General features: G+C 40.0%; 1 protein-coding gene and 1 pseudogene across 1 annotated transcript; both read left to right on the top strand.

Annotated features, from left to right (window-relative positions):
- The first annotated feature begins 1004 nt into the window (after positions 1-1004).
- LOC110907757 lies at positions 1005-3121 on the top strand (annotated as a pseudogene).
- Positions 3122-22856: 19735 nt separating this feature from the next.
- Positions 22857-23508, top strand: LOC110907756 (putative H/ACA ribonucleoprotein complex subunit 1-like protein 1). The gene is made up of 2 exons (XM_022152689.1): positions 22857-22966; positions 23343-23508. The coding sequence occupies exons 1-2, from the start codon at positions 22857-22859 to the stop codon at positions 23506-23508; spliced, it is 276 nt and encodes a 91-aa protein (XP_022008381.1).

The raw sequence follows: 23508 nt of genomic DNA, 5'->3' as shown, positions 1-23508 counted from the left end.
AGTGGGGCGCCACCACCCATACCCAGACATTTAAGGAGGGGGCGCCATTGTTGTGGCTTCAACATGGTAGCGGGCGCTATAGCTTGAAGGAGGTAAAGGATTGGTTAAAGGAGGGGGGCGCTATACGTTAAAGGGGCTTTATCCCACACCTTGCAAGTTAAGGGTAGAGGCCTTAAAGCCCCTGTGTAACGTGGCGTTGATAAAGCCCCTCCCACACCCTCCAGCCTAATAATAACATCGCTACCAATATCGATAAAAAACCATAAAAATGAATAACGATACCGGTTCCGATAATAATAACAAAACGATATCCGTAAAGGTTTCTAGTTAATTAATATTTATGAAAATATAAAAAATGCATTATTGTCAAAAGGGTTTGAAATGAAATAATGGTGATACCACGACACTGCGTGGACTCCGCTGGAAATCTGCTTCCACGTCACAACAAATATTTTTATAAGGAGTTGGTTCATCTTCAGTTAATGCAATCAATATACATACCAACTTCAACTCACCACTGTATCCTCCGTCGTCGTGAGTCCCTTTCTTTACTTATAATTTTTTTTTCTTTTCTTTCCACAGTGTCTGAATTTGGATATATGATGATCTATATCTAGGAATGCACCAAAGCTACAAATCTTACAGAAAATCAGCAACTCCAGTTTATTTGAAATTAGTATTATAATCATTCTGTTAATAACTATAACTGTAACGATTCTGTTAATAGTAGTTTGATATCAGGGTTTATTCGTATGTAACTCATTGTAATCTATCGAGTTTTAGCATTGAGTGTTAACACTATTAGCTGGGAAAGCATGAATAATATGAAGATAAGACCATGTCAAGTTGTCAACGCAAATGGACTATAGGGGTAGATTTGATCTTTTGTGGGTCTTAGTTCATTTAATCTGTATAGAGATTTCTGATCAAATAATTGAGCCAAACCTTATTCTGTCTCAACCTGCACAAATCTTTACTGAAACCAGAGACTGTAAAACACTTCGATGAGGGCTTTAACACGACTTCTGTTCTTTTCTAGTGCCTTATTCTCAGTTTTGTTGAATTCTGCTGCATTAGACACCATAAATACAGGTCAAGCACTCAGAGACGATGATACGCTTGTTTCAGCTGGTGAAACGTATGAGTTGGGATTCTTTAGCCCCGGTAACTCCAAGAACCGATACTTGGGGATATGGTTCAAGAAAGTATCTCCACAGACAGTTGTATGGGTTGCTAACAGAGAAACTCCACTCACAAGTACCACAGGTGTGCTCAAAGTCAGTAGCAATGGAATGCTACTGCTTCTCGATTTAGTGGCAATAATACCGTGATTTGGTCTTCCAATTCATCGGTATCTGTTGGTAATGATCCCGTTGTAGCAAAGCTTCTCGATTCTGGGAACCTTGTTGTGTGTGAAGATAGTAGCACTGACGAAGATTTCGTTTGGCAAAGTTTCGATTACCCAACCGACACATTGCTAGCGGGAATGAAATTCGGGAAGGATTTGGTAACAGGCGTAGACAGGTACTTGACATCGTGGAGAAGTATGGATGATCCTTCTCCAGGTCTGTATGTAAGTTGGATGGATACGAGCGGATATCCACAAGCGTTTCAAAAGCGAGGTTCGGTTTTACAATTGAGGTTTGGACCGTGGACTGGTGTACGATTTAGCGGTTTTCCCAGTAAGCCAAATCCTATCTACACGTATGATTTTGTCTTCAATGAAAAGGAGGTATATACAGTAGTATATTTCATCTTATTAATAACTCAATTATGTCGAGGGTGTATCTAAGTCCGGAAGGCAACGAAATGCACTTGAACTGGATTGATCCCGCACAAGGTTGGATGCCGTATCTGGTCACAACAGTTGATATGTGTGCCCAATATGGACTCTGCGGTGCATATGGAATCTGTAACATCAACAGTTCTCCAGCATGCAGTTGTATGGAAGGGTTTGAACCAAGATTTCCAGTGCAATGGAATGCAGGAAATTGGTCAGGTGGCTGTCAACGTGAAAAATCGTTAAATTGTGGGAATGAGGATGCGTTTCGAAAACTTTCAGGTGTGAAATTGCCAGATACCCAACATTCATGGTATGATCTGCGCATGGGCTTAAGAGAATGTGAACAGGCTTGCAAGAGGAACTGTTCTTGTACAGCTTATGGAAATATGGATATTCATGGTATGATCTGCTCATTACATCCCAATGAACAAGATTGATCAATGTACTGTGACAAGTTGACACAATTAACTTCATTATTTAATTCTGTGTAGATGAGACCAAAAGTTCAATGCTTGATTGGACTAAACGATTCCACATCATCAACGGGATCGCTCGAGGGCTTCTTTATCTGTATCAAGATTCATGCCTTCGCATCATACATAGAGATCTGAAAGCCGCCAATATTTTGTTAGACAATGACATGAACCCAAAGATATCAGATTTTGGGCTTGCTAGAAGATTTAAAGGATACGAGACTCGAGTTAAGACAAAGAATGTGGTTGGAACTTAGTAAGAATCTTATACCAAATTTCACTCTTTCGAGTTCAGTCCATTTGATATGTTCATATCAGTTAATTTGTCAAATTCTTTGCAGCGGCTACCTTCCTCCAGAGTATGCAGTTCATGGAGTTTTCTCTGTAAAATCAGACGTGTTTAGCTTCGGTGTTTTAGTTCTGGAAATAGTAAGTGGGATGAAGAACCGAGAATTTTCTTCTCACGAGCACCGTGACAACCTTCTTGGACATGTAAGCTCACTGCGACATTGCGTATCTCAGTATCTGCGATTCTTGATTCTAACATTTTACTAAATCTAATTTATGTTAGGCATGGAGACTATATAAGGATGGCAAGTGTCTTGATCTGGTTGGTGCACCTTTACTCGACTCATGTGTTGTCTCTGAGGTACTCCGATCAATTCACATTGGTTTGTTATGTGTGCAAAATCATGCAGAAGATAGACCAACGATGTCATCGGTGGTATTGATGCTGGGTAACGATGGTGTATTGTCTCAACCTAAATCACCTGCATTTTTTACGGAGCCTGAGCTCGACCTGTGTGCACACACGAGACAAGAACCTTCAGTCAATAATGTGACTATTTCATTAACATGTCGTTAGAGTAAGTTTTCATGTCAAAGTCCATAAACCATACAATGTTTCACTACATCTTCCCATTTGTTGCATGACAAGTGTCATATTTTTAATGGTGAGATAAATTAATATATGTCATTAACAGTTCTATAGAGCGAGTTTTCAACGCTCCTATTGTTAGATGATCGTGTCCTTCATTGTATCCGCTTGTGCTTACAAGCCCCGCCCGTGATGTATCCTTCAGGTTCAGGCGTGTCCTACTTGTCAGTGAGTGAATGAACCAATCTTTTAAGTTTCTCAAACAAACATTTGACATACCGTGAGCCTTGGTTTAAACGTTAAGGACCAAAATGCACCACCTTTGGTTCAACAATGGTTGTCTTTGAGGTTATCTTGGGACCCTGGCTATTACCATGATGTACGTAATTGATGACACCTTGAAGTAAACACGAAACTTGATAACATCATACATGACATATCTAAGGAAACGAATTTCATGTGTTTGATTTTCACAAGGCAACCTCGTTATCCTCTGAGACTCTACGAGTAGCTTTTGCTACAAGTGATATTTTATTGGGTACGTTTATGTGTCTTTGTAATTAATCTTTATAAGGTACACAGTCAAAACACTTTTCTAGCTAGCTAGTTTTCATTAAAACTGTGAAAGCACCGGATCGATGACGAACATCAAACATTGCACTTGATTCAAGACATGAAGAACAAAATATGAACAAGATAGAAATATGTAGAAGATGAACCTCTTTATTGATGAATCAGTCATCACAGATTACACAAACCAAAGGAGTATACATCATCTACAAGCTGGTTTAGATCACAAAGATCTAAACCTAGCTTTCTCTCACTAACACATAGTCTCACTCTCTCTCTAGAATACACACAGTGATGGAGAATGGATGGGATCTTGTGAGAGGTGCACCAAGCACTCAAGGGGTTGCCCTAATCTACACAATACACACATATATATAGGCTAGGGACTAAACCCGTACAAAACACATTGTCCGGGATACAAAACAATACAATAATCCGAAACACTAGAAAGTCGTCCGGAATGCCTTCAGCAATTGATAATCTTCATTATCATTGACTTTAACTTGGACTTCTGCTTTGGTTGACACAGAACTGATAAGCGACAGTTACCCGGCAGGAACTGCACTTACAGTCTCCTCCTTAACTGTTGCATCAGTTCTGTGTGGCATCGATAATCTTCAATCACCGGATACTGCGCTTACAGTCTCCCCCTTAACTGATGATATCATGCCTGCTTTCAACTTTGGCTGAGACTTGATCTTTCTGGTGGAGCACATCGATCTTCAACCCTTCTAATTAAAGACTTGTTGACGATCACTTAAATGGCCGCTTTGAAAAACCTGAAGAATCCAACATCAAACAATGTTGATCCTCCCCCTCAATCTACTCCTGAATCAAGTTAACGCGAACCGACCTACAACCACATGTAAGAATATCGCTCGATACATTAATCTTCAAACCTAACCAACATCAGAAAGAAACATTGGATTTCCAATGCCCAGCCTTGAACACTTCAAATTTCGCAAAGACATGAAGCTCAGTTCGATAAGTTAATAACAAACAGAACTTTGTACAAGTACATCCACCATCTTGATCAGAGTCTTCAACCGAGTGTCTGAAATCATTTCATCTCGAATCTTCAAGATCCAATCTCGTATCTTCACAAATCCACCAATTACCCGATGACTTTCGTCTCTGATCTCCCCCTCAATGTAAGAACCCCTATTTCGAGAATCCGATCAGTCACCAACTTGGAAGAGGTACCAAGAAGACTAATCTTCTCTACTCTAACCGGCATACGATAAAGGCATGACCTTCAACTAGTTGCCAAACGAACAATTTGCTTCATCACGTCAACACTTGATTGAACCTCAAACAAACTTGACAAAAATCAATCACACACTAGCTCTAACTTGCTTCATGTTATAAACACTTCGCCACCGGTAAGATTAATACTAAGTTAATCTCAAAGATAGTAAACATGAACTTGTTTTGATGTAGCACCACGAGCTTTTGGTTTACAAAGAAAACAGGAATTTCAAAATTTTTACTCCCCCTATTTCTTTGTAAACAATACAACAATCCAAACAAGTCTTATTCTCTTCACCTCCTCACTTGATCCGGACAACATAAGTACCATAAAACTTTTCGATAATCCGAAACCGACTTCAAGTCTTCAAACTACGCATAATTCTGACTCTTAGTTAGTTATCCGGTACCCCAGGTAACCGGAATAACTAGAAAAACTCGGAACATGCACAACTCGAAACTTCCGAACTACACAAGCTTCTAAACTTAGTTAAAAATCCGGTACCCCAGGTAACCCGGAATTCTAGAAAATTCGGAACTCGTAAAACCCGAAAGCTCTTGAAACCTCGGATCAGATCATCTGAGCAGTATTTAGAGTACAAAGGAATTCGAAACAAGCAAGGAAATAAAGGAAACTCTGAAGAAACCTGTTCCGGAAGCACGAAACCAGATTTAAAGGTCGGACCTCAAAAAGCTGACTGTGAAATCAGACTGTGTTAAAAACTCGGAACAGAATACTGTTGATGCTTGAAACTTGGAACCTTTTAAAAGAAAATCCAAAACTCTGAAAGAATTATAAAACTCGGAACTAATTAATGAAGTCTTTTATGGAAATTCGGACTTCCTAAAATAAATTCGGATGGTTCAAAGAGAAACTCGGATTAGTCTACTATAAGTTAAACTCGGAATTTTCAACCAAAATAACTCGGACTCAATGTGGTGGAAAGAAAACTCGGATAAAAGGGCATCTGAAACAAAAATCGGACTAATAAGAACTCTCAGTTAAGAAACTCGGACTAATAAGAACTCGGACAAAAACTCAGACATTTTATCTGAAACTCGGACAAAAAAAACTCAGACATTTTATCTGAAACTTGGACAAAAACTCAGACACTTTATCTGAAATTCGGACAAACTTGCACTAAGGATAAACCTCAGACCTTCAAAACTCGGACCCTCGAACAAAACTCGGAACAACTAGTTGGAGTAAAAAAACTCGGACTGTTTACTTGTAACCAAAAACTCGAAAAGCTGAAACATTGCTCGGAAGATTTTGAGAGTCCGAACAATTTTAAAACTCGGACCATAAGAAAGTTGATCCTCGGAACAAAGAAAACTTAACTCGCAGACTTTCTGTTTTAAAAAAAAAACTCGGAAACACGAAGAAACTCGAGTTGAAACTCGGACATCTTAGCTTTAGTAGAGAACAACATCTCTATGCTTAAAAGTCGGAACATCAAAACTCGGAATGGATTTTAAAACTCTGATGATGAGTTTTAAAACTCTGATGATGAGTTTTAAAACTCTGATGATGAGTTTTAAAACTCAGAAATGTTAAAAGAATAAAAAGAAACTCATACCTTTTGGAGGTTCCAAAACTCTGACCATTTGAAGTTTCTAAAACTCTGACAGGTTCTAAAACTCGGACAAAGCTCAGAAACAAGTCTCCGGACTATCTCCCTAGTGTGACTTCACACTAGTTCACCAAAACCCCGGAAACACAAACACAAAGTTTTAAACTCAGACAGGTTTAACACTAAGAAAAACTCGGACAGAGCAATTTTTGGATCAAACCTCATATCTGCAACAACTTGGAGAACAAAACAACCACGAACAACTTCATTTTCTTCAACTTTTCTGCAAAATCTTCAAGTCTTCAAGATGTTTGGCGGAAACAAACATCAAATCAAGAGCAATGGTGATTTAGAAGGCGGTTAGACCATTCTGAATCGGTAACCATGCTCTGATACCACTGCGACAGCACCGGATCGATGACGAACATCAAACATTGCACTTGATTCAAGACATGAAGAACAAAATATGAACAAGATAGAAATATGTAGAAGATGAATCTCTTTATTGATAAATCAGTCATCACAGATTACACAAACTAAAGGAGTATACATCATCTACAAGCTGGTTTAGATCACAAAGATCTAAACCTAGCTTTCTCTCACTAACACATAGTCTCACTCTCTCTCTAGAATACACACAGTGATGGAGAATGGATGGGATCTTGTGAGAGGTGCACCAAGCACTCAAGGGGTTGCCCTAATCTACACAATACACACATATATATAGGCTAGGGACTAAACCTGGACAAAACACATTGTCCGGGATGCAAAACAATACAATAATCCGAAACACTAGAAAGTCGTCCGGAATGCCTTCAGCAATTGATAATCTTCATTATCATTGACTTTAACTTGGACTTCTGCTTTGGTTGACACAGAACTGATAAGCGACAGTTACCCGGTAGGAACTGCACTTACAAAAACAAGGTAAATTTATGAATATGTCATTTGACCAACGTTATTTACGAAAATGTCATGTTCATGCGTCCGTGGACGGACTCCTCCACATGGGAGGAGTCTGTGCGTCACCTTGAAGAGTCCATAAACGAGGAGCTGACACGTGTCCTTTCAAATGTTGAAGAGTCCATCCCCGACGCATCCCATGCCTCCCCCGACGCATCCCATGCCTCCCCGACGCATCCCTTGCATCCGAACGCATCCCATGTGGAGCAGTCCGTCCACGGACGCATGAACGTAACATTTTCGTAAAGAACGTTGGTCAAATGCCATTTTCGTAAATTTCCCTTAAAACAAACTATGTATACCAATCAATGAATATTATTGATTTCTTAAAAAATAAAGTATAGGAAATGAGATAGTGGCAGATAACGTATTGAGATTTGTGGATATTGTGCTCCTAACTTTTGGAGAAATTATCATTACATACATTGTTATGATGTTAGTTACACCTGACCTGACTTTTTCATGAAAATAATTAAAGTGTGGTGTTCCACCTCTTTTAGGGAGATCGGGGTGCCCACCGAAAACCCATGCGGGGAGGTGTTTTGCCGAGCGGGGATGCACCGCCATCACTGCGGTGAGTTAGAGAGAGGGGGTAAAACCGGTGGCGGCTCACCGAAGAGAGAGGGAGGAGAGAGGGAGAGCTTGACCAATCAATGCTTTTTTTTTTTATTTAATAAAAACCAAGTCACCTAAGAGGGGAGTGCCGCCATCAATTTAGGGTGTTAGGGGAGTTTAAGAGGGGAGTTGACGTGGCACACGAGGATTGGTTGGGCGTAAGAGAGGGGACTCACCTCTTAGGTGAGCACCCCTTACACCCTTATAATGTGTGCGTCTGTGCGAATGGAATGTACAGTAATATTAAAAAAGCGACATTCTTCTATATATTAAAAAGCGAATGGAATGTACAGTAATTATTTTGAAAACCAACATGGTGTATAGCATGTGTGATTGTGGTAATTTGCTTTATGAAGGTTGTGTTATATTATAAGGAAATAAAAGAAATTCTATATTATGAATAATTTGTGATTATAAAAGAAAGAGAAAAATGCTCGGATAGTCTCTGTGGTTTGCTTCATTTTCACCTTTAGTCCCTAACTTTCTAAAATTACACCTATAGTCCCCAAATTTTGCAATTTTGTTCCCGGATAGTCCCTGTCGTGGATGGGGGTTAGTTTTTGGTGTTAAGCGAGTGTGAAATGACCTAAATACCCTTACTGGTTAAATTAATAACTAAAAGGTTAAAAAGAAAATAAACTATTATTTAAAAATTTATGTGAAACCTACCACCCACTTCATCTTCCCCACCCCCACCCCCACCACCCCCACCCATTCTTATAACGATTGACCAAACACACAAACCAGTGCATGAAAACACATAACCTAAGACCATGGGGTATGGTGGGGCTTGGGTAGGGCTTGGGTTGGAGCATTTGTTGACACGTGGAATGGGAGCTCCCCAACCACTCAAACCCACGCCCATGGGGTATGGTGGGGCTTGGGTTGGGGGGCATGAGTTTGGTTTGGCCATTGAGAGCCTGCCATGTCACTTACTAGCCCGTCCCACGCCCGGCTTCAAACCCACGCCAATGGGGCCACGCCCAAACCCAAGCTCCCGGGATGGTGGCTTGGGCATTTTCAGCCAACCCACGCCCCAACCCAAGCCCCATACCACATGTCCTAAATGCCTATATATTGCAAGTTTCAACATTATATTCCTGAATTACACCTCCATAATTTTGTGCTCTAGAAACTCTATCCATTGAATATGCAGATTACCAAAACACACCTATGGTTCGATTTCTATTTTCGGCATATTCGATTAATAGCCTGCTAACAAATAGTTTTAGAATTTCATGCCAATCAAATCAACAAACATAAATTAGGCATTATCAAGAAATTAATCATAAAAATATTACGAATTAAGTTACAATAGGTTTAACTGCTACAGATTATTGTAAACGAGTGAGAATGCGAAACTACATCAGTTGATTGTATTTAAGCAATGACGAACTCGAAGCACAAAGAGGAATCAACTAACACAGTAACGTAAGCATCTCACAATATGTGCTCTACAAACTCTATCCATTGAATATGCAGACTACCAAAACACACCTGCAGTTCAATTCCTATTTTCGGTGAATTTGATTAATAGTCTGCTATGAAACAGTTTCACACATTCATGCCGATCAAATCAACAAACATAAATTAGGCATTATCAACAACTTAGTCATAAAAACATTACAATCAAGTTACAATAGGTTTCGCTGCTGCAGATTATCGTAAACACTCGAGAATGTGAAATTACCACAGGTGATTGTGTATACAAGTGATGATGAATTAAAGCACAAAGATGAATCGAGTAATTAACAGTTAACAGAGCGATGTAAGCAATCCAAGATGTGAATGGATGAATCATACTTGAATACGGAGATCTAGGGTTTTCGAACATAGGTCTCCGGTGATCGGAGGAACAACGTGCACCGGCGGAATTTGGGAGAGTGGTTTTGTCAGATTCATGCATCATTGTTGCTCGATCTCATTGTCAGGATGGTGGCCCCATTTATAATTTCTTTTAATATTAAATAATTAAAACATTTTTATGAGGGCATTATAGTCATTTCACACCCACTTAACATACAAAACTAACCCCATCCACGTCAGGGACTATTCGGGAACGAAATTACAAAAGTTGGGGACTATGGGTGTAATTTTAGAAAGTTAGGAACTAAAGGTGAAAATGAAGCAAACTAGAGGGACTATCCGGGCATTTTTCTCTAAAAGAAAAAAAACTTCAGTTAAATAAGGTTTCAACATTTTATATTTTTTTTTCTGTCATAACGTGTAAGTCCTAAGTCAAGTTAGCTATTGTTTTATATATTTTACGTTTCAACCTATTTTTTATGAATGAACACGAAACAACTTTTTTACGTTAATTTTTTTCTTGGTTTAGCGGTCTCGTTGCATCACACGGATCCTAAATCCTAGTTTCATTAAAAATTGTATTCCCACTAGGGGTGTGCACGTTTCGGTTCATTTCGGTTATTAGCATTATCCGTAACTTTAACCGAAGTCATCGGTTAATCGGTTCGGTTAATTCGGTTAATTTGTCGGTTTTCGGTTCGGTAATTTTCGGTTAATAACCGATTCAAAGAAGTGCTAATTTTTTTTGCTTAGAAATACATGTAATAGAGCTATAAATACATGAAATAGATGTATAAATACATGAAATGGGTGTATAAATAAATGAAATAGAGGTTTAAATGCATGAATAGATGTTTAAATACATAAAATGGAGGTATAAATAAATGAAATGAAGGTATAAATAAAAGAAATGAAGGCATAAATAAATGAAACAGAGGTATTATTACATGAAATGAAAGTATAAAACATGAAATAATGAAATACAGGTATAAAAACTAGAAATATATAAAAAATAACTGATTCAGTTCGGTTCGGTTAATTTCGGTTAACCGATGGTAAAAAAAATATCCGTTAACCGACTTTCGGTTAATTGGGTTTCGGCTAGTTTCGGTTCAGTTTTGTCGATTTTCGATTCAGTTTCAGTTAACGGTTCCGTTATTGCACACCCCTAATTCCCACCTCTTCCCACCCTTCTAACCTTTATTATCTTATATCTTAAAACACAAAGTTGGTGGCGTTTGCCACCGACAATACTCATCCTATCCTTTGATTCAATTTTTAGTCTCTCTTTTTTGCTTGTTGTTTTATACTTTGACACAGCCGGCGGATTTGGTAGCAGAGGTGGTGGACGCGGCGGTTTCAGGGTCGGCAGGGACGGCGGAGGCCGTGGCGGACGCGGCGGTGGTGGCCGCTCCGGCGGCGACCGGTTCAATGAAGGTCCACCGGAGCAAGTCGTAGGTTCGTATTCATCATTTCTTCAGAGGTTTCATCTTTTGTTAATTATGCACATTCAAACACAACTTGATTGCTAATTATGCAGAGGTTTCATCTTTTGTTCATGCGTGTGAGTGTAGGTCCCTTTTCTCGGAGGATCGAGAACAAACCTAAACCTTGTTATACTAACCCACTAGCGAGTGCGGAATCCAAGCTAGCGGGCAAACCGGGATGATGCAAGAACAAACACAAGAACACACGAAGTTCACCGATTAACACCACTGTATTAATACGTATGAAGGTTTACGGTTACAAGCACAAGGTTTACAATCTGTTTGCAAACTCTCTAAAGTGTGTGTGTGTGTGTGTTTTCCAGCAGAGTTTTTCTAACTCTCCAAATGTGCATCTATCTAACATGAACACACTGCATGGGTATTTATACCCATACATAACAGGTCTTGGTCGAAGGATCGATAGATGGTCCGAAGGATCATCTGTCGATGACAATGTGTCCGAAAGATCAGCATGGACATCGAAGGATCATCCTTCGATGCCTAATGGTCGAACCATGGTCGAACCATATCTTTCGAGCACCTCGAAGGATTAGCAGTATCCTTCGAGGCTATCCTTCGATCCAGACAACATCATGTTGTCCAAGTCAAACTAGGAGGATAGTTAACTTGGTCAACTTACAGACTGATTTAGGACATCGTTTACATACAGACCGAATACAGACAAAGTACAGACACAAGTGCACCAACAAACTCCCCCTTGGCTGTAGCTTTGTCTTTATCTTGTCTTTATCTTCTATAGATGTAGACTTGTCTCGAACTTCGACAGTCTTTGGTCTTCGAGTTTCCAAAACTCTGATGTCCTTTCAAGTCTTCATGGTCGGAGGATCTTCAAAGTCTTCACGTCTTGAAAGCAGAGAGTGTATCAACAAACTACCCGTATCATGTAGGCAGTGTGTTAACAAACTCCCCCTTAACATAAGCTCCCCCTTGAGTTATGCTCGTGAAATACTTTAACTTTATGAAGTGAGATCCTTGTGGTGTTGATGATAGCCAGCGGCAACTCAATCATCTTCATCTTTTGAGTGCCTTCTCGTCGTGTCTTCATTCCAAAGCTTGTCATCGACCATGTTCTCCTAGCCTTTAGAATCTGCACATGCAAGAAATCTAAACGTGTAATGAGAACAACTGCTTGGAACATAGTATAAGCAAATGACACACGAATGACCATGTCACAATCAAGCACCGTCCGACAGTTTGAAAGTTTAATAAATTTTTCAAATTTTAAATTCTAACTTTCAAAACATGCAAATTTCGACCGTTTATGAAGATTTAGTCAGTTTGGTTTTCGTTCAGGTTTCAGGCAACGAAGACTTGAGCTCCAACATCGTACGATCGAAAATAAAGCAGAAATAAAATCTTTTTGGCTTTTATAAAGTTTATATTAAAACACAGATTTTAGGTGTGTTTTTGAAATTAAAAGACAACAATTTTAATATCCTTTGAGTGTTATCAAACGACATCACCGCTAATGTCGTGCTGATATGCACCAAACGACGAAACTGTTTAAAAGAAAAACAATAAAAGTTAAGCAGTAAATAAATATATACAGACATTCTTTTTGCGAGTTTCGAGGGTAAGAGAATCATATCAGTGTACGGTCATGCCAAAACACTCTTGTTGTTCAGTTAGTTAACATTAAGATAAGCATCCTATAACAATTATCGGTATTGTTGTCCACTTAAGCTCAACTTATCAGATGTAATCATGTTTAGAGGATACGTTAAGGTATGATTTATACTTACCGACCGGTGTTCATCCACATCACGACACATTCCCGTATCAAGGTATGCACGAGAGTTCATCTTACCGGTGAGTATACCGATTATCATCTGTTTGACCGTATAAATTGTGAGATACTCACTTATTTTGATTTGAAAACAAGTCCTTTGTGATATAATCACTTATTGATGAGGAACTTGATTTTCGTATGCATGAGGGCACAGGTGCAAGTCCGTGAACAGGTCAGTACTTCCGTACAGCAGAGAGACGAACTTGACACCCGGATAAATGTGATATTTTATCACTTATTTGAGTTGGACATGTGATTGTTTATCACTTATTGAGGTCGAATGCAGTATGTAATATGTACACGTATGTATAGTGTCATGGAAGATCTAGACTTGCGTCCCCGTTATTTTTCGGTAAAAGATACAACCATGATACCCAGATGATAAGCAGCATAAAGACCGAATATCTCAGAACCTCGGCAATCTATCAAACGAAATTTCGGTACTAAGACCATATGCCAATGAATGGTTCCCACCTGATCTTCAGTCGATTAAGATTTATATCACCCTGCACACTTTAAAATGATTGTGAGCCTACCGATACATCTTATATAGAGCTGCTTATCGTTTTGCATTTAAGGTTTAAAGAGGTTTGGATAGACCACTGATGTACTATCATTTTCTCTTTTTCTCGCCAGGAAACTCATTTTTGTTTTTCTATTGTTTTTGTGTTTTTGAAATTTTTCGATGTTTTTGGATTTTCAGATATTTGGATTTACTCCCCCTAAAATCAATAAACTAAGATAAATTTAAAACACAAAGATATTTACAAAAATGATTTTCCGATGTTGGTTTTACTCTTGCTTGACCTTAATGCCATTTACCAATAATAAAAAGTCAAATCTTGATTTGTCAAATGCTTTGGTAAATAAGTCGGCACGTTGGTCATCGGTGTGGACCTTAACAACATCGATTAGCCTTTTCTCAAAGCAATCACGTATGAAGTGATATTTGATTTCGATGTGTTTGGTCTTTGAATGCTGCACAGGATTTCTAGTGATATCTAAAGCAGCAGAATTATCAACGTAAATAGGAGTAGTTAGGAATTCAAAACCGTAGTCCCGCATTTGTTGTTGGATCCAAAGAACTTGGGAGCAACAACTTGAGGCAGCAATGTATTCAGCTTCGCATGTTGATGTAGCTACACACGTCTGCTTCTTGCACTGCCATGTGACTAGGCGATTTCCTAAAAACTGACATCCAGCCGTTGTGGATTTGCCGTCGATTTTACATCCGCCAAAATCAGAATCACTGAATGCGACCAAGTCAAAGTTATTATCCCTAGGATACCACAGACCGGTGTCTGGATAAGCCTTCAAATAACGAAAAATCCTTTTGACAGCTGCAAGATGTGAGGCCTTCGGGTTGACTTGATATCTGGCAAGCAGGCATGTTGGGTACATTATATCTGGCCTTGATGCTGTGAGGTACATAAGGGATCCGATCATCGCACGATAGTATGAAGGGCTAACAGGTTCACCCTTCAAGTCAGGAGTAATTCCATGATTAGTTGGCAATGGGGTACCAATGGGCGTTGCATCGGACATCTGGAACCGGCTCAAGATGTCTCCAACATATTTGGTCTGATGGATGAATATCCCAGACTTCGTTTGTTGCACTTGTAGGCCCAAAAAGAAATTCATTTCCCCCATAGCACTCATCTCGAACTTATCCTGCATGATGCGTTCGAAATTCCTGCACAAAACATCATTAGTAGAACCAAAAATAATATCATCAACATATACCTGTACCAGAAGAAGATCTCCATCTTGTTCTTTGATGAAGAGAGTACAATCGATAAGACCTCTTCGAAAACCGTTCTTCAACAGATATGTAGATAAGGTTGCATACCAAGCTCGTGGCGCTTGATGAAGACCATATAGAGCTTTGTTGAGCAACCAAACCCGATCAGGATGAACAGGATCTTCAAAACCTGGAGGCTGTTCGACATATACCTCTTCTTCAACCACACCATGTAAAAATGCACTTTTGACGTCCATCTGGTAAACCTTGAATCCTTTGAATGAGGCATAAGCCAGAAAGATCCGAATAGCTTCCAGACGTGCAACTGGTGCATAGACTTCGTTGTAGTCGATCCCTTCTATCTGACGAAAACCTTGAACGACTAAACGAGCTTTGTTTCTAATAACCACTCCACGGTCGTCTTTCTTGCATTTGAAGACCCATCGAGTGCCAATCTTCTTGTAATTCTCAGGCTTTTCAACAAGCTTCCAAACACCAAGCTTGTGAAATTGCTGTAATTCTTCCTGCATGGCTTCAACCCAAGCACTGTCTTTCAATGCTTCCTTCCACGACTTTGGTTCTTCTTGTGACACATAACACGCGAAGGACCAGTCATTTTGTTGACCAGACTCTCTTATAGCTGAATACAAACCAGCATTCCGGTTGTTTCTCAGCTGATTACGCGTCTGCACTCCGCGATGGACATCTCCTATGATATTCTGCTGTGGATGGGTATCGTGAATCCTCATTTCAGGATTATCTGGCACACGAGCATTGATACCCAAATTATTCAGATTAAGATCAACAACCAGCTCCACACCTGGAATGTGAGTAGAGGTGGATGCATTTCCTTCAGCAGTATCTACATTCTGCGTATGAGGTGTATCACCAGAGGCACCTTGAACAGGAGCAGCTGGAGCTGAAGATCCTTCGGCTGCATCATGATATTCATCATCTTCAGAAGAGTCATTATAATCAGCAGCATCTTCATAAACCTCATTTTGAACCATATTGTTGACTGACGTAGAAGCTTGAGGATCAACAACAATAGGTCTAACCAGTGGCGAGACAGCAGCGTTGTCACTTTCCAACAACATTCGAGCCGCTGCTGATTCTTCGTCAAAGGTTGGCAGATTGAAGGAGTCAAATAGCCCATCATAATCGAACATCCACGGATCACCCGGAGCCCTAACAGGACTCGTGTACCTTTGAACCCTAACTTCGCTCCATAGCTCAATCTTCTTGGTAGCTAGATTCCAAACACGAAAATTAGGAGTAGCATATCCAAGGAAGAAACCCTCGATAGCTTTTGCACCAAACTTTCCATCCGGCTCAATCATTGTACAAGGAGCACCAAATGGTTCAAGGTAAGAAAGATCCGGTTTCCTTCTCTGAAGGAGTTCGAAGCAAGTCTTGCCATGTCTCTTAACTGTAAGAACTCTGTTCAACGTGTAGCAAGCAGCCGATACAGCCTCTCCCCAGAATTGAATAGGGAGTTCCGACTCTACTAACATTGTTCTTGCAGTTTCAATAATAGTTCGATTCTTCCTCTCAGCGACACCATTTTGTTGTGGAGTATAACGAGAACTGTACTCATGAAGAATGCCTTTAGAAGTACAAAACTCATCCATAACTTGATTCTTGAATTCTGTTCCATTGTCGCTTCGGATCCTTTTCACTTTCAACGTATAGAGATTTTCCAACATTGTAAGAAGATCCTTGAGGATGCCAGGAGTTTCACTCTTGTGTGCCATAAAAGATACCCAAGAAAATCTAGAGTAGTCATCAGTAACTACTAAACAATAAGCATCACCAAACGTTGTCTTGTGCTTCATAGGTCCAAAAAGGTCCATATGAAGACGTTCGAGAGGCATGCTGACAGTGTTGATTTTCTTCAAAGGGTGAGACTTCTTCGTTTGCTTCCCCTTTTGGCAAGAGACACAGATATCTTGTAGATGAAAACTTCTTACAGGCACACCATTCACAAGATTATTTTTCACCAAATGGTTCATTTTTCTCAAGTGAATGTGTCCCATTCTTCTGTGCCAAGATATAGACTCCTTTTCTGTGGCTTTTGAGACAAAACAAGTAACTTGTGCAGATGTAGTAATCGCTTGGCTCATATCGAGAATATAAAGATCATTAACTCTCGGAGCCGATAAGAGAACCCATTCTTGTGGAATTTTGAATCCAGGCTTCAGCACATAACAGCCAGCATCATCAAAAATCACTGAGAACTTTTTATCGCAGATTTGCGACACACTGAGAAGATTGTGATCAATTTGCTTCACATAATTGATCTTATCAAAGCACACGATGCCATTGGAGATACTTCCTTCTCCAGTGATGTACCCTCCTTTATCACCCGCAAAGGCAACATACCCTCCTCTGATATTTCTCACGTCATACAGGAGCCGTAAGTCGCCAGTCATGTGCCTGGATGCTCCACTATCAACAATCCAATGACTATTAATAGTTCCTCCTAGAACATCCTGCACATGTCAAATAAACACATCAGTTGAGAATGGGGACCCAAGCCTTAGTGGTCTTGGGTCGTCCCTTGGCATCACGATACGTAAGCTCTATCTCTTGATGGTTTTCAAGAACAACCGCTCCCCCTGAATTGTCACCCGACTTAGGTAACCAAGTTTGTCTTTGCCTACCAGTTTTTGAAGATTCTGGTTTTACAGGTTGTGACACTCTTGGTTCCTTTTGAACTGTTTTAACTTCAGATTTTAAAGCTTTTTCAACAGTTTTTATGTTCTTACGTCGTTGTTTAGTTTCTTGTTCTTTTACAGTTCGTTTATCTTGTTTAGGTGAAACTGACCGACGTTGAGGGTGAACTGCTTCAGGTGGAGCCTTTTCAACCAACTTCTTCTTTGGAGCATTTGGGCAATTTCTGATAATGTGCCCAATTTCTCCACATTTGAAACAAGTTCTCCTTTCAACAGACTTAGGAGAACTTGATCGACTACCAGATGTCGATCTTGTAGAACCTGAGGTACTTGCTTTTTCATCACACCCGTTTGTGTGTTGGGTGTAATTGTTATCACTGTTTCGTTTCAAAATTTTGACTTGTTGTACAAAATCAGTATTTGATTTGTTTTCAAAAGTCTCAATTTTATCTGTACCTCTTGATGCTACAAACTTAACATCTTTTCCTTTCTTCATGTCACGAGCTCCTTTTGATTCAACTTTACCTTTTGGCTTTGGAGCTCGTTGTGGTTGTTTACCCTTAGAAGCAGTAGGTTGTCGAGTGGTTGGAGATTTTTGATTGCCAAATTGTTTCCTAATCTCAGCCTTAGGAATTGGATCACATTGTGTTACCACAATTCCTGGAGGTGTTTTTCCCAAAAATTTATTTGTATTGTCTTCAAAGACTTTGTCAATCAAAGATTTATTTACATTTTGAATTGGAAAAACATGATCTGAGTAGATTTTATTATCTCCGACCAAAGTGTACAACACATTACTGCTTTTAACAGTAGACACACCTGTTTTATCAACTTTGACAGGATCAATCACTTGCTCCTTAACAGATGGAACATCAGGAGTATCAGGATCACAAAGGATGTGATTCTCTGGTGGAATGACTACTCCTTTCATCTTGCTAAGTGATTTATCCTGATCACCTACATCCAATTCCGATTCATCATCCGATGACTCGCAGTCCTCGATGATTGGAGGACTTTGTTTCACGGATGTTGAAGCTTCCTGTTGCTTTGTGGATGTATTCTCAGAATTCTCCGGTTTGAACCCTAGGCCAGTAGAAAATTCCTCAAAGTTCAAAGGCACACTGGGTTCATACCGGGGCATTTCCTCTTCATCAGGCATCTTGGTATAGTTGTCCATCAAAGGGGGTGGACACGCCTTATACCCTACACCTTTCACGTTACCTTTCAGTTGTTGAACGTCTATGATGTGATCAAGCACAAATCGGGAGTTAGAATAACTATCCAATTTCTGTTTGATCGCATCATGCTTGCATTGGGCAATGGCTAATTGCTTCTTAGTTTCTTCCACAAGATTAATGTATTCATTTATACTTACTTGTTTGTGGTAAACTACTTTGTTAACCTCGGACACATTTTTCTTTAATGTTTCTATTACAGATTTAAATTCTTTTTCATTCCGGGTCAAAGCCATGTTTGCCTCTTGGCATTTTGACAGTTCAATAACCAAATTCTGATTATGACTATGAAGCTTTTCTGATTCAAGCTTCATATCTGCACATGATTTACAAATACTAGGAGCAGGAGGTTCAGAAGTTACCTGACTAGTAGAGGCTGAACCATTTGCCATAAAGGCAGTTTGAAAAGAAAAAGCTCCATCTTCAGAGAATAGCTTTTCCATTTCCATTGATGTATCAGCAGCCTTCCTAATCAGAATTGATTTCTGACATTTAAGCTCATCAGCTTCATTCAGTAGCTCCTGTATATCATCATCTCCTTCTTCATTCACATCAGGCTCTGAGTGATTATCTCCAGAAACAGAGCCTTCTTCATCCGAACTGCCCGAATAACCAGAACTGTCATCGCTCCCAGAAGATTCTTCTTTTTGAACCTGCTCGATGACTTTAGCATACAATGCAGTTCCACTTCCTTGATCACCTTCACCAAACTGCACTGACCAGTCACATCCTTCATCAGCTTGAACAGCCAAAGCCCGATTGTGATTGGTAGCTCCAGGCTGTCCCTGATTGTTATTCACTGCCACCATCCTCCGTTCACGGTTTTCTTGTTGGGCATTCGCATTAGTCTGGTTTCTGAACGGGTTGTGATTGCCGTGTTTTGTTGGTCGAGTGCACTCACGTTTAAAGTGCCCTTTCTCGCCACAATTAAAGCACGTGACGGCATTAATATCAAACCCATACTTCGTGTTTTTCTTTCCTTCCAACGAAGTTCTTCCAGTTCTCGCCATGAAATCTTTTGCCCTTCTAACCGCACTAGCAAAAGCCCATTTAATATCCATCAACTCCATTTCTTCCTTGTCGATCTGATCATAATCTTCATTGGTCATGTTGATGTTTCCAAGCTGACCAGCTACCAAACCACAGTAAGCACTGACCATGGTGTTGATAATTTCCATATGTTCCTTAGCAACTTCAATGCTAAGGTGTGAAAGATTTGAGTTGTCGACTCGGATTGTGTGATGACTTTGAGGTTGAGGTTGAGGATTGCTTGTATAGTGAGCTTGCTGTTGTTGTTGTTGAGGTTGTGGTTGTGGCTGTGTTGGAACAGGAATATAGGACCTCGGATCGAATTGAGGTTGTGGTGGAGCAGCTGTTGATTGAGAAAATGGAAAGGAACTCGTATTGGACACAAAAGCAGTTTGAAGCTTCGGTTGCTGAACAGAACTAGCTGAAGGACCAAAACCAGGCAAATACATTTCTGTATTCTGAGGGGCTGGAGCACGCCTTGCTTTCCTAATTTCTTCATCATTTTTATGTTCCAGCTTCTGAATGAACTCATAGATGTTAATCTCATCTAGAGCTTTAGTATGCTTCAACAACTCAATAAACGAACTCCATTTTGGGGGTAGGGCGTCAGCAAACCTATTCACCATGTCTTGTTGAGTAGCTGCCACCCCATAAGCACACATTTCACTGATCAAATGATAGAAACGTGTGGTCATATCATTCAGAGTCTCGTTTTCCAAGAACTGAAATGATTCAAATTCTTTCTTCAACAAATCATGCCTAGATTTTCGAGCAGCTGCATTGCCTTCTCCTCTAGCAACTAAGGCATCCCACAATGCTTTCGTGGTCTTGCAATATGAAAACTGATGGTAGATGTCTTTGTTGAGTGCTTGAGTAAGTATGGCATAGGCCTTTTTCTCCAATTCATAAGCCTTCTTGTCATTTTCAAGCATGTTGGCGTAACCTTCTGAAGTGGATGCTCTACTTTCAAGACTTTCGTTGAATGCATTGACAAAACACATCCAAAGATCGGTGCTTTGTCCTTGAACATATGTGTGAAAGCGGCCTTTCCATGACGGAAAATCGTTCATGTGGTTCAGCTTTGGTGGACGATTGTTACTGCCCGTTTCACTTTCACTAATCAGAAGATTCTGAAGACTTTGACTTTGATTGGAAACCAAAGCCCATTGACATGAACTTATTGATTGTTGTTGTTTTGGAATGGCACTCGTCATATATTCAGCCATCGACATCTGTTTCAGATCTGGTTGTGGATCCGTACTCCAATCCCAAGGACTTGTGCAACTCATTGTGATCGAAAATTAATAAATAACCTACACACCACAAACTGTTAACAGCAAACAGACAACAATGAAGGATACAATCTGATCGAAAGATCAAGACTCGTTCGAAGGATCAACAGTGATCGAAAGATTACTGTTGAGTTTCGAGCAAAGCCTTCGAAAGATTCTCAATGAAAGATCCTTATCTTTCGACTGATTATCACGAAAGATTCACAGTTCGAAAGATCTATATCTTTCGAATACTGATCTCGAAAGATTCACAATGAAAGATCCTTATCTTTCGAGATGAATCCTTATCTTTCGGACAACCAACTTTCGAAAAGATTCCAACTACGAAGGATAACCCTTAGACTTCGAAAGACTACTCGAAGGATGCTTATCTTTCGAGCTGCCTTTGATCGAAAGATGTCGAAGGATATCTTTCGATGTCGAAGGATATCTTTCGACAGCTCTGACACACTGACACAAAGTACGACGGGTTGGTGAAAAAGGTGATGTGTTGATGTACCAACTTTCGGCAGAAAGGATGTTTCTGTCAACAACTTTTTCACCAACTTTTGACTTTCAAAAATTTTGCCAAAATAAGCAACCTTATCTTCAAGATCTGGTCACCGGAAACAAATCGGAATATGGCCGGAAAAATCAAAGTTTTACAAACACGATTTTTATGTTACCCAAACCGACCCTGAACACTCCCGATAGGTTTAGAACACGTTTTTCAGTTTCAAAACGCAAGGAAATCTCCAAAAACGGGTGCTAAACCAAGTGTTCAAACACACCAAGAACTCGAACAACCCGGTTTTAAACAAGGTAAAGAGCGAGGCTCTGATACCACTTGTAGGTCCCTTTTCTCGGAGGATCGAGAACAAACCTAAACCTTGTTATACTAACCCACTAGCGAGTGCGGAATCCAAGCTAGCGGGCAAACCGGGATGATGCAAGAACAAACACAAGAACACACGAAGTTCACCGATTAACACCACTGTATTAATACGTATGAAGGTTTACGGTTACAAGCACAAGGTTTACAATCTGTTTGCAAACTCTCTAAAGTGTGTGTGTGTGTGTGTTTTCCAGCAGAGTTTTTCTAACTCTCCAAATGTGCATCTATCTAACATGAACACACTGCATGGGTATTTATACCCATACATAACAGGTCTTGGTCGAAGGATCGATAGATGGTCCGAAGGATCATCTGTCGATGACAATGTGTCCGAAAGATCAGCATGGACATCGAAGGATCATCCTTCGATGCCTAATGGTCGAACCATGGTCGAACCATATCTTTCGAGCACCTCGAAGGATTAGCAGTATCCTTCGAGGCTATCCTTCGATCCAGACAACATCATGTTGTCCAAGTCAAACTAGGAGGATAGTTAACTTGGTCAACTTACAGACTGATTTAGGACATCGTTTACATACAGACCGAATACAGACAAAGTACAGACACAAGTGCACCAACAGTGAGGAAGATGCGGTTACGCAGCTCACTAATGAGAAGATACCGTACTTTAACGCTCCGATTTATCTTCCGAATAAGACTCAGATTGGTAAAGTTGACGAGATATTTGGTCCAATTAATGAATATGTGAGTATATTTTGTGGTGTGATTTTATGAATCAGGGCTTTCTGCTGATGTGCGTGTTTTATGTTTGCTGTCGAAATTTTGTAGTTCTTTTCTGTTAAAATGTTGGAATGGATGATAGCGACTTCGTATGCGGCTGGTGATAAGTTTTATATTGATCCGGCGAAGCTTTTGCCTCTGGCGCTCTTTATTCCGCAGCCCAAGCATGTTTTGTTAGTTGTGATCTTCATTTTGTTGCATCTAGGAGTGTTTACTGTGGGTCGGTTTTGACAAAAAAAAATCTAGACCGAATGGTTGACTACAAAACATCTGGCGGTTTTACTGGTTTCGCGGTTTGAACACTTATTTTAAAGTGGCTGACTTGCTTTGGTTTGGTCGGCTTTCACAGTTTTTGAACACCCTTATCTGGATGTTACCATATTGTAATATTAAAACTAATGAGCAATGTCATCATGTGATTCTTGAATGCTTCTTGACCCAGGATCAAGAATTTGAGCATACACCCTTACAAATCATATGTTTTTATTCATGTTAATGACTTGATGATATATTGATTTGGTTTTCTATGTTTGGACTTTGATTTTACAGGGGAGCAGCAGGTGGAAGAGATGGCGGACGTGGGGGTGGTAGAGGTGGTGGCCGTGGTGGAGGTTCTTTCCGTGGTAGAGGTGCTCCAAGAGGTGGCAGAGGTGGTGGTTTTCATGGTGGTGGTGGACGTGGCGGTGGTTTTGGTAGGGGCCGAGGGAGATCATAG

This window comes from Helianthus annuus, chromosome 14 (genome assembly GCF_002127325.2).
Source record: "Helianthus annuus cultivar XRQ/B chromosome 14, HanXRQr2.0-SUNRISE, whole genome shotgun sequence".
NCBI classification, from domain to species: Eukaryota; Viridiplantae; Streptophyta; class Magnoliopsida; order Asterales; family Asteraceae; genus Helianthus; species Helianthus annuus.
The sequence above is the reverse complement of the archived record's forward strand: the minus strand, read 5'-3'. Positions and strand labels throughout refer to the sequence as shown.